This window comes from Schistocerca piceifrons, chromosome 5 (assembly GCF_021461385.2).
Source record: "Schistocerca piceifrons isolate TAMUIC-IGC-003096 chromosome 5, iqSchPice1.1, whole genome shotgun sequence".
Taxonomy (NCBI): Eukaryota; Metazoa; Arthropoda; class Insecta; order Orthoptera; family Acrididae; genus Schistocerca; species Schistocerca piceifrons.
The window spans coordinates 189,145,731-189,157,852 of record NC_060142.1 but is presented as its reverse complement, the minus strand read 5'-3'; the positions used below and the strand labels follow the sequence as shown (position 1 = coordinate 189,157,852).

Below are 12,122 nucleotides of genomic sequence, written 5' to 3'. Positions count from 1 at the left end.
TAAAAGTGTCTGAAGAGTGATGTTAGTGAAGAATGCTGAAGATTGGATGGATATATTGAGTAACTAATGAGGAGGTGGTGTATTGAATTGAAGAAAAAAGGAATTTATGGCACAATTTGACTAAAGGAAGGGATCCATTATAGGACACATCCAGAGTCATGAAGGAATAGTCAGCTTGGTAATGAAGGGAAGTGTAGGGAGTAAAAATTGTAGAGGTAGGCCAAGAGATGAATACAGTAAGCAGGTTCAAATGGGTATAAGTTGCAGTCATTTTTTGGAGATTAAGATGCCTGCACAGAATAGAGTAGTGTGGAGAGTTGCATCAAACCAGTTTTCGGACTGCAGACACCAACAAAAACATCAGCAGCAACTATCAGACAAGGTTATTCAAGGATTCACCTACAATCTACTGTAATTTACAGGTACATTACTACGCTCATGGAACAAGCTTCTGTTATGACTCTTCACAGAACACACATACTTATCCACAACCACTCCTGGGGCAAGTAAGATATTTAATTCTTTAGATATGGGGTGCACCTATTATTGATCTCTCACTATTAGGTTCATACACACATAAAAAAAAGTTTTGCATCACCCCAGTTCCCAGAACTCCTGAAGATAGACGTTTACTGTGGGTATTGTATCAACAGACACAGTCCCTTTGACTGTTCATAGATGTCACTAAACCGTCCCAAAGATGTAAACAACCATGCATGAGCAGCACCTCTTAGATGGAGGGTGTCTGACAGCTGACCAGTTCCAGCCATTCCACCAGGAAGGAGGTACATGACACGTATGGTCTCTAGTTCAACCATGCCTAGATGGTCAATACCATGGTTTGATCTCATCTGCATTGTTACTTTGTGCCAGGAAGGGCTCTCAACAAGTGAAGTGTCCAGGTGTCTCAGAGTGAACCAAAGCAATATTGTTCGGACCTGGAGGAAATACAGAGAGACATGCCTCGCTAAGGCCACCCAAGGGCTACAACTGCAGTGAATGACCGCTATCTAGGGATTATGGCTCAGAAGAACCCTAACAGCAATTCAACCATGTTGAATAATGCTTTTCGTGCAGCCTCAAGTGGTCGTGTTACGACTCAAACTGTGCACAGTAGGCTGCATGATGCGCAATTTCCCTTCTGAAGTCCATGGTGAGGTCCATCTTTGCAACCACGACACCATACAGCACAGTATAGATGGGCCCAACAATGTGCAGAATGGACCGCTCAGGATTGGCATCATGTTCTCTTCAGCGATGAGTGTCGCATATGCCTTCAACCAGACAATCATCAGAGACGTGTTTGGAGGCAACTCGGTCAAGTTGGATGCCTTAGACACACTGTGAAGTGAGTGCAGCAAGGTGGAGGTTCCCTGTTGTTTTGGGGTGGCGTTATGTGGGGCCGACATATGCTCCAGGTGGTCATGGAAGGCGCCATAATGGTTGCATGATACATGAGCGCCATCCTGCGACCAATAGTGCAACTATATCGCCAGCGTATTGGCAAGGCATTCGTCTTCATGGATGACAATTCACGTCCCCCATGATGCACATCTTGTGAATGTGCTTCCTTCAGGATAATGACATCGCTCGACTAGAGTGGCCAGCATGTTCTCCAGATATGAACCCTATTGAACATGCTTGGGATAGATTGAAAAGGGCTGTTTATGGACAACGAGACCCACTAACCACTCTGAGGGATCTACGCCGAATCACTGTTGAAGAGTGGGACAATCTGGATCAAGAGTGCCTTGATGAACTTGTGGATAGTATGCCACGACGAATACAGGCATGCATCAATACAAGAAGACGTGCTACTGGGTACTAAACGTACCGGCATGTACAGCAATCTGGACCACCAGCTCTGAAGGTCTTGCTGTATGGTGGTACAACAGGAAATGTGTGGTTTTCAAGAGCAATAGAAAGGGCAGAAATGATGTGTATGTTGATCTCTATTCCAATTTTCTGTACAGGTTCCAGAACTCTCAGAACCAAGGTGATGCAAAACTTTTTTCGATGTGTGTAGTAGTTCCTGCCACTCCTAACCTGAGCTCCATTGTTTGAAGATTCCAAGTGCCACTAAGTCATAATTTGCACCTTACATTCTAATTTATTCCTCCCTATATACCAAAAGAACCACTTCTCACACCAATTCCGAACCCTCTTCTTATTCTTCAGTCATACCAAACCAACATTCCAGAAACAGCCTTCCTTTGTCTTACCATTTTTCACTCACACACCTTTCTCAGTACATCTGAAACAGAATTTTAAATCATACTAGCCTGTTGGTAGAATTTCTTCTCCATGAATACCTTGATGTTCCATAGATTTATCATGTCATGCCTGTTGCTCTGATGTAATGAAACTTCCCTTTCGAGTAAAAATTGTTTTATACCAAATTATTTATCCTCCTGTGTCTATTCACTCCATGAGTTACCCCAGCTGGAATGACTCCTATCAAGAACTTAAAATTAATATATAAGTGTTATACAGCAAAGTATTATTCTTGCCTACTGGAGCCCACAATGCTTCTAGTCCAACCATATTGTGAAAATATGAACCATAAACCTGGGCAAAATTGCTTCTCATGTGATTGAAGTCAAAATTTGGACTGTGGGAAAGCACCATAAAATCAGATTAAAAACTTTCCTGTTTTTTGAACTATTGATTACTTAGTTTGAAGATATTTTGTAATATTTTGGGTAATAAAAACAAGCCTTTAATGTCAGTGTAGGTATAGAAGTTATATTTAAATAACAGATTTTTTTAAAGAACATAAAAATAATTTTAATTTTTAGTGATAAGTATAAATAATTTTTTTTCATAATAGACAGATATGAACAAATCCCTTAACAATTAAATAAGTGATATTGCAAAAACTATGCGCCTGACTCTGGACAATTGCTCCTCGTCATTAGGTTCAAGGTAAGTGCATGTCTTTAGCAAGTTTACTTCTTGTTGTTGTTGATTGGGCAACCTTGTTTCTGCTTCTTTGAGAAATGTTTGATACATGCATATTCTAGATGAATATATTTCGCACTATGAAAGTTTGCAGAATATGTATGGTGGTAGATGCAGTTGGGAGCATGCAGATCTGAAAGAAAATATTCTGTGTGTAATTTTATCACATAAGACTGTTCATGACAGAGTTCCTCACAGCATTTTTTGAAGTGTTCAGCAAATATGAACATTCATAATTTAACTTGATCTAATTTCAGTTTGTATTTTGAAGGGAAAAAAAAAATCCACATTAGTTCGACAAAACAAGCAGTCAGTTGGGGCAAAAAATGGTCCTTCAGCTAAATGGACACTTGTCTTTTAAATACATGTAGGTATTACTGGGCAATTGTTGTTTATTCAGTATGTCTCTGCTTTTCTTACCAGTGTGAGTTTTTCGAGATGACACATGCACACTGTTTCCAGCACTTATTAAGACATCACTTCCCTGGTATTTACTGGCTGCGTTTATGCTATCGCCAGCCTGCAACGTTAGTGTGACTGCCTCTTGACCACCTTTGAAATATTTTTTTGCAAATACTACAATACGGGGTGTACATAAAGTCCGGGAACACTTTCAATTATTTATGGCACAAGAACTAAATGTTTTGCAGATGTCAAACATATTGCATTTTGAAGAGAAACTCTGAAAGTTTTTGTTACAAACATTCGATATGCGAACCATGAGTGACCCGGCAGATGTCAATAGGGTAATCGAATTCTTGCCATACCCTTTCCAGCATGGCATTGTCGACTGTAGCAGTCGCTTCCCATATTCCCTCCCAGAGCTCTGCTACTTCACGTGGTTAAGGCGGTACATACACCAGATCTTTAATGCGTCCCCACAGAAAAAAGTTACACGGAGTGAGATCTGGTGATCGGGGAGGCCATTTCATGAACTCCAACACACAGAAAGCTCGCTCTGCACCTGAACTTGCCATGTTTGCGACTAGCGCTGACTAGTGGCAAATTACCAAATTACGCTTGGCAGTATACATGAGGAAAAAAAAAAAAAATAGAAGAAGTTTCATGGTTTCTGTTCAAAATGACGCATATTTGATATCTGTACAATGTTTGGTTCTAGTGCAATAAATAATTGAAAGTGTTCCCAGACTTTATGTGCACTCTGTACTGTCAAGCAGCAGCCATATTTAGTAAACTTTACCTGAAATGAGAAAATGTTACTCAAATATTACAGCCACTAAAATAACACATTAAAACGTTTAATTTTATACTAACAAAATTATTTTGAATAGAGGCCGCCATTTTGAATTTGATTTTTAGGTGTTTCTCATGGACCAATTTTGTCTGATTCTGAATGTGTTAAAAAGTAATAATTGTTGAGGTGAATACCAATTCAGGTGTTTGTAAAGCAATTTTGCGCAGGTCAAATCATAGTTTGACAAGGCTATTCTGCTACATCCTATTTTCTTCACAATACACATTTATTACCACTTCTGACAGAATGTTATGTAATTGTAAGGATTCACATTATCTATCACCACAACCAGCACACTTCTACATCTACATCTACACACTGAAAGCCACCTGATGGTGTGTGGTGGAGGGTATCTTGAGTACCTCTATCGGTCCTCACTTCTATTCCAGTCTTGTATTGTTTGTGGAAAGAAAGATTGTTGGTATGCTTCTGTGTGGGCTCTAATCTCTCTGATTTTATCCTCATGGTCTCTTCACGAGATATACGTAGGAGGGAGTAATATACTGCTTGACTCCTTGGTGAAGGTATGTTCTTGAAACTTCAACAAAAGCCCGTACAGAGCTACTGAGCGTCTCTCTTGCAGAGTCTTCCACTGGAGTTTATCTATCATCTCTGTAACGCTTTCGCGATTACTAAATGATCCTGTAATGAAGCGCACTGCTCTCCGTTGGATCTTCTCTATCTCTTCTATCAACCCTATCTAGTACGGATCCCACACCGGTGAGCAGTACTCAAGCAGTGGGCGAACAAGTGTGCTGTAACCTACTTCCTTTGTTTTCGGATTGCATTTCCTTAGGATTCTTCCAATGAATCTCAGTCTGGCATCTGCTATACCGATGATTAATTTTATATGGTCATTGCATTTTAAATCACTCCTAATGCCTACTCCCAGATATTTTATGGAATTAACTGCTTCCAGTTGATGATCTGCTATATTGTAGCTAAATGATAAAGAATCTTTCTTTCTATGTATTTGCAGTACATTACGCTTGTCTACATTGAGATACAATTGCCATTCCCTGCACCATGTGTCAATTCGTTGCAGATCCTCCTGCATTTCAGTACAATTTTCCATTGTTACAACCTCTCAATATACTACAGCATCATCCGCAAAAAGCCTCAGTGAACTTCCAATGTTATCCACAAGGTCATTTATGTATATTGTGAATAGCAACGGTCCTACGACAGTCCCCTGTGGCACACCTGAAATCACTCTTACTTCGGAAGACTTCTCTCCATTGAGAATGACATGCTTCATTCTGTTATCTAGGAACTCTTCAATCCAATCACATAATTGGTCTGATAGTCCATATGCTCTTACTTTGTTCATTAAACGACTGTGGGGAACTGTATCAAATGCCCTGCAGAAGTCAAGAAACATGGCATCTACCTGGGAACCCATGTCCATGGCCCTCTGAGTCTCGTGGACGAATAGTCTGAGTCATACGAACAGACACTTAAAAAATTCCACTTGGCTGAGTCCTGCCTGCTGGAGGGAGGTGTCAACAAGTTTGATGAAGTCTGCGTCTGCATAATTGTCTTGATGGATGAACCCTGTACTGTAGGACTGAACAGCAGATTGTAGGATCGTGTCTCAATACTGCACAGCCCTGAAATTGCCCTCAAGAGTACCCCATCGGTCTGATGATCCTGTAGGAGTATACATCTGAGATGTGTATTGGTATCTAGCTGCTGCCACACTTTTCTACAACAGTCGTCAAGCATCTTGTTAGTCAAGAGAACTCAATGCCGTTGATACAGATTCCATTCCATTTTCTTCATGCACAGTTTTTCTGGGGCATTAGTACTGTTGTTTGTAATGAATGCCCAGAGGCCACATTGATCATGGGAAGACAATTGCATTCTGTTGGGTTGACATAGCCCACCCAGCTGTCTCCAAAAGTCAATGGACATTTGTATTGCACACTTCCCAGTGTACCCAAGAGACACTAGTTATAGATAGTGGTCATAAGCTGATGTTGACTGCAGGCTATCAATATGAGGCAGATGTTCCATGTTTTGTGTCTCCCGAATGGATAACTGAATGTTTTAATGGTGTTACTGTGGTGTATATCAACTCAGCACTCTACTGAACTGCACTGAGAATGCAGGTTACTTAGACCTCCATTACACAGTTGGTTGTATGTAGCAGTTTCATGTGGTCAAAAAGAGTGTTAAGTAATATGTTGCCAGGGGAAAGAACACAAATTATGCAAAACACGAGGATGGTGCAGTATGTTTCGGACCAGTTTAAAAGAGTCGTCTTTTGTGTCCTTGGCAACTGTGAAGCCCAGTGCTACTCAATGATAGCAACAGTAGCTCCACAGAACCACTCAAAAATATTAATGTGTGAGTGAAGTCCATTGAACTAAAAAATTGTGTTCATATTTATGAGCATAAAGGCTGAATATCAATTAGGTAATTACCTTAAATGCCTGGGAAATGTGAAAGTCATTTTCATAATTCCATGAAATTTATGCAGTGCCTCAGAAAGATCTTTGTCAGTTTAAGCTTAATTTTTCTTTATGCCAGAGCATCCCTACAGGAAACCTCGATTGTCATTGCTCAGAAATTCTTCATATTTTCTTTTTGACAAGATGTACTGTGAACTGACTGATGGAGTGTCCATGAGCAGTTCACCCTACCCGTTGAGACCAATATGTGTATGAAACACATCAAAGAAGCATCCCTGGAAACATACTGAGAAACTGACACTTTCACCTGTTACGTTGGTGACATGTTTCTTATATGGTCACATGAAAGACACAAGCTGAAAGGTTTACTTTGGTACTTCAATTTAAAATGTCTGAGATTGTCATCACACAAGTCGAACTGAATCAAGGTCTCTGCTTTCTTCATAGTCTAGTTAAAAGGGTAGCCGATGAAATGCCGGGTACAGTGTGAACTGGTAAAAGATGCACACCAACTTTTATTTGCATGGCAACATATACTGTCTGGCACAGAGGAAGCGAGTGCTCAGAACAGTTTAACAGGAGTCACATCATTTCTGACAGTGTGTCTCAACAACCAACTAGAATACCTGGAGACTTCTTTTCTATAATAATATCTGCACAGAATGGCAAATTTGGAAAGTTCCAAACCCAACAATGACAATACATCTGGAGGAACCCAAGAAGACTGTAGCCATTAATTTGCTGGAAGTGCTGTGTAATGAATGAGCAGACTTTGTGTGGTTTAATTGAAAGCAATACATTTCATATGTTCCTGTGGGACTCCAAGTTTGTTATTTTTGGGTATCTTTTCCTTTGATCTGTCACCCTGTTTTATTTTGGAGGAGTGTGATAAAAGGAATGACTGAACTGACCGCAGATTAAGTGATACACTTTAGCTGGAATCTGTTCATGGCATCATGTACGTTTCTTTAATGCTTCTGATGTTCTGCCACATTCCATGTTATCCTTGAATGCCTTCTCCACCTTTATTTCCATTTCCTACAGAGCACCAAGCCTTTGATTCCAAATACTGGAAAAGTTAAGGGTTATTTTACAGATCTTCTGGTTTCACCACATTTGTAATCATTTAAGTTTGTTCTAGGACAATTTGTAAAATGTTATGATATTGCCCTTTTTGTTCCAGTGGTGGCATTGAAAGGGACTGGGTTGGTTCGCCAAGACAGTTTTATGAACCTGGATCCTCGGCTTACAGATGTGCTTGCATAAATATGCAGGCGGCAGAAACATTGCCAATGTTAGGCAATATTCGAGAATATGAGGACTGTGATCCACATGCCACTAGTTGTCATATAAAGAGTTGATGTATGTTACTTGTGATGAATAACATTCCAAGCATGTTTTTGTATAAACTATCCCTTTAGATGAACTTTCTTACGGAGTTCAGTGGCCAAATATTTTATTGTGATATTTACAACTATGCCCGTCAGTGGACTTGGAAAGCTGGGTCCTAGTACAATGCAGCTATAGATTGTTTTTGCCCGCGAAGAGCTATTTATTTTCCAAGTATGGTGGTGAAAGTGTTCAAAATTGGTGTATTACCTTTAGGAACGACAACAATAAGAAAATTAATTACTTTTACATTTTAAATTAAATTATTTTCTTAGCATCAGTTCAAAATTAATTGTCTTAAGAACTATTTGCTATGTGAACAGTTGGCTCTCCATTTTAAATCCGCAGGTGATTATACTAATGTATGAGCTCTGCAGGTACAGCCTGAGGCTTGTGTTACTACACACCGTCTTTACTGAATTTAGTACAGTACATTATGAGACTTCCAAACTAAGTCAAAGGAAAACCTCCTAAAAAAATTTTTATGACAAAAAGACAGGCAGGTTGATTTCCCAACTTGTGGAGAGAAATTATTTTGGTTTGTAAACTAAAAACAGAAGTACCAGACATGCCGCTGTTGTGACATAAGTTTTCCTTAACGAGTGGCCTCAGAAATAACCTTTAAGAAAATAGTCATCTATGACATGGTCTGGTTACTAGAAACCAGCAAGCTCTTTGACTGCTCACTGTTTGAGTGGCTGTACAACAGGATTTTATACATTAACAGTATTGTAAAATACTGTGTCTTTTTATAGAAAAGATGTGCAACACTACTTGAAGAACCAACTTTTTAAGACAACTATGTCAATGTAATCATGTATCATTATGAAATACTGTGAATGCTTTTCACTTTGCCATTGCCATCATAGTATAATTTCCACAGTAGGAAGTCCAGCACAGCACTCTTTATTTCCATTTCAGCTCAACAGATGCATCTTGCAGTTTGCAGTTGGAAGAAAAGGCAAGTTTTAAATTTTTTTACTGGTGTGTGTGTGTGTGTGTGTGTGTGTGTGTGTGTGTGTGTGTGTGTGTGGATTTTAACCAGTCTTGTCCTGTTTTTAATTTAACTGACTTGCAAATGAGGAGCACTTGTTGTTGTTGTTGTGATCCTCAGTCCAGAGACTGGTTTGATGCAACTCTCCATGCTACTCTATCCTGTGCGAGCTTCTTCACCTCCAAGTAACTACTGCAACCTACATCCTCCTGAATCTGCTTACTGTATTCATCTCTTGGTCTCCCTCTACGATTTTTACCCCCCACGCTTCCCTCCAATACTAAATTGGTGATCCCTTGATACCTCAGAACTGGTCCTACCAACAGATCCTTTCTTTTAGTCAGGTTATGGAACAAATTCCTCTTCTCCCCAATTCTATTCATGCCCTTCTCATTAGTTACATGAGATCGACCCATCTAATCTTCAGCATTCTTCTGTAGCACCACATTTCGAAGGTTCTATTCTCTTCGTGTCTAAATTATTTATCGTTCTTGTTTCACTTCCATACATGGCTATATTCCATACAAATACTTTCAGAAAAGACTTCCTGACACCTAAATCTGTACTTGATGATAACAAATATCTCTTCTTCAGAAACTCTTTCCTTGCCATAGCCAGTCTACATTTTATATCCTCTCTACTTTGACCATCATCAGTTATTTTGATTCTCACATATCAAAATTCATCTACTACCTAATGCCTCATTTCCTAACCTATTTCCCTCAGCATCACCTGATTTAATTTGACTACATTCTATTATCCTCATTTTTCTTTTGTTGATATTCATCTTATATCCTACTTTCAAGACACTGTCCATTCTGTTCAACACTTCTTCCAGGTCCTTTGCTGTCTCTGACAGAATTACAATGTCATCGGCAAACCTAAAAGTTTTTATTTCTTCACCATGGATATTAATTCCTACTCCAAATTCTCCTTTTGTTTCCTTTACTGCTTCTTCAGTATACAGATTGAATAACATCGGGGAAGTGCTGCAACCCTGTCTCACTCCCTTCCCAACCACTGCTTCTGTTTCATGCCCCTCGACTCATATAACTGCCATCTGATTTCTGTACAAATTGTAAATAGCCTTTCACTCCATGTATTTGACCCTGCAACCTTCAGAATTTGAAAGAGAGTATTCCAGTCAACATTTTCAAAAGCTTTCTGTAAATCTACAAATACTAGAAACATAGGTTTGCCTTTCCTTAACGTATCTTGTAAGATAAGTCGTAGGGTCAGTATAGCATCGCATGTTCCAAAATTTCTATGGAATCCTTCCAAAATTTCTACGGAATCCAAACAGGTCTTCCCCGAGGTCTGTTTCCACCAGTTTTTCCATTCGTCTGTAAAGAATTTGCTTTATTATTTTGCAGCTGTGACTTATTAAACTGATGGTTTGGTAGTTTTCACACCTGTCAACACTCACTTTCTTTGGGATTGGAATTATTATATTCTTCTTGAAGTTTGAGTGTATTTCACCTGTCTCATACATACTGCTCACCAGATGGTAGAGTTTTGTCATGGCTGGCTCTCCCAAAGCTAACAGTAGTTCTAAAGGAATGTTGTCTACTGCTGGGGCCTTGTTTCGACTTCGGTCTTTCAGTGCTCTGTCAAATTCTTCACGCAGTATCGTATCTCCCATTTCATCTTCATCTACGTCCTCTACCATTTCCATAATATTGCCCTCAAGTACATCGCCCATGTATAGACCCTCTATATACTCCTTCCACCTTTCTGCTTTTCCTTCTTTGCATAGAACTGGTTTTCCATCTGAGCTCTTGATATTCATACAGGTGGTTCACTTTTCTCCAAAGGTCTCTTTAATTTTCCTGTAGGCAGCATCTATCTTACCTCTAGTGACATATTCTTCTACATCCATGCATTTGTCCTCTCGCCATCCCTGCTGAGCCATTTTGCACTTCCTGTTGATCTCATTTTTGAGATGTCCCTATTCCTTTAATGTGCGAGTCATTTACTGCATTTTTATATTTTCTCTTTTCATCAATTAAATTCAATATCTCTTCTGTTACCCTAGGATTTCTACCAGCCTTTATCTTTTTACCTACTTGATCCTCTTCTGCCTTCACTATTTTCTCTCTCAAAGCTACCCATTCTTCTTCTCCTGCATTTCTTTCACCCATTCTTGTCAGTCATTCCCTAATGCTCTCTCTGAAACTCTCTACAACCTCTGGTTCTTTCAGTTTATCCAGGTCCCATATCCACCTTTTAGCAATTTCTTCAGTTTTAATCTACAATTCATAACCTATAAACTATGGCGCTGTGCAAAATTCTACCAGGCAGCTTCCTCTTTCATAACTTACACTCATTCCATATTCACCTACTAATTTTCCTTCTCTTCTTTTTCCTACAGTCGAATTCCAGTCCCCCGTGACTATTAAATTTTCGTCTGCCTTCACTGTCTGAATAATTCCTTTTATTGCGTATTACATTTCTTCAACTTCTTCATCATCTATAAAAGGAGCTAGTTGGCATATAAACTTGTACTACTATGGTAGGCATGGGCTTCGTGTCTATCTTGGCTACAATAATGCATTCATAGTAGCTTACCTGCACTCCTATTTTTTTACTCATTATTAAACCTACTCCTGCATTACTCCTATTTGATTTTTTATTTATAACACTGTATTCACCTGACCAGAAGTCTTGTTCCTCCTGCCACTGAACTTCACTAATTCCCACAATATCTAATTGTAACCTATCCATTTCTCTTTTTAAATTTTCTAACCTACCTGCCCGATTAAGGTATCCAACAGTCCACACTCCAAACCAGTCTGTTCTGTATCTCTTGACAACGACGTCCTCCTGAGTAGTCCTTGCCCAGAGATCCAAATGGGGAACTATTTTACCTCCAAAATATTTTGTCCAAGAGGACGCCATCATCATTTAACCATACAGTAAAGCTGCAAGCCCTTGGGAAAAATTACGGCTGTAGTTTCCCCTTGCTTTCAGCCGTTCGTAGTACCAGCACAGCAAGGCCATTTTGGTTAGTGTTACAAGGCCAGATCATTCAATCATCGAGACTGTTGCCCCTGCAACTACTGAAAAGGCTGCTGCTCCTCTTCAGGAACTACACATTTGTTTGGCCTCT

General features: G+C 39.5%; 1 protein-coding gene across 1 annotated transcript in view; it reads left to right on the top strand.

Moving 5' to 3' along the window:
- Window positions 1-8,056, top strand: part of LOC124798184 (neuferricin) — a 50,046-nt gene extending 41,990 nt beyond the window's left edge. Inside the window, exon 4 of the mRNA XM_047261471.1 lies at window positions 7,814-8,056. Within this exon, the coding sequence (XP_047117427.1) occupies window positions 7,814-7,991 (178 nt within the window). The 3' untranslated portion in view covers window positions 7,992-8,056. The remainder of the gene's footprint in view (window positions 1-7,813) is intronic.
- Window positions 8,057-12,122: the final 4,066 nt, after the last annotated feature.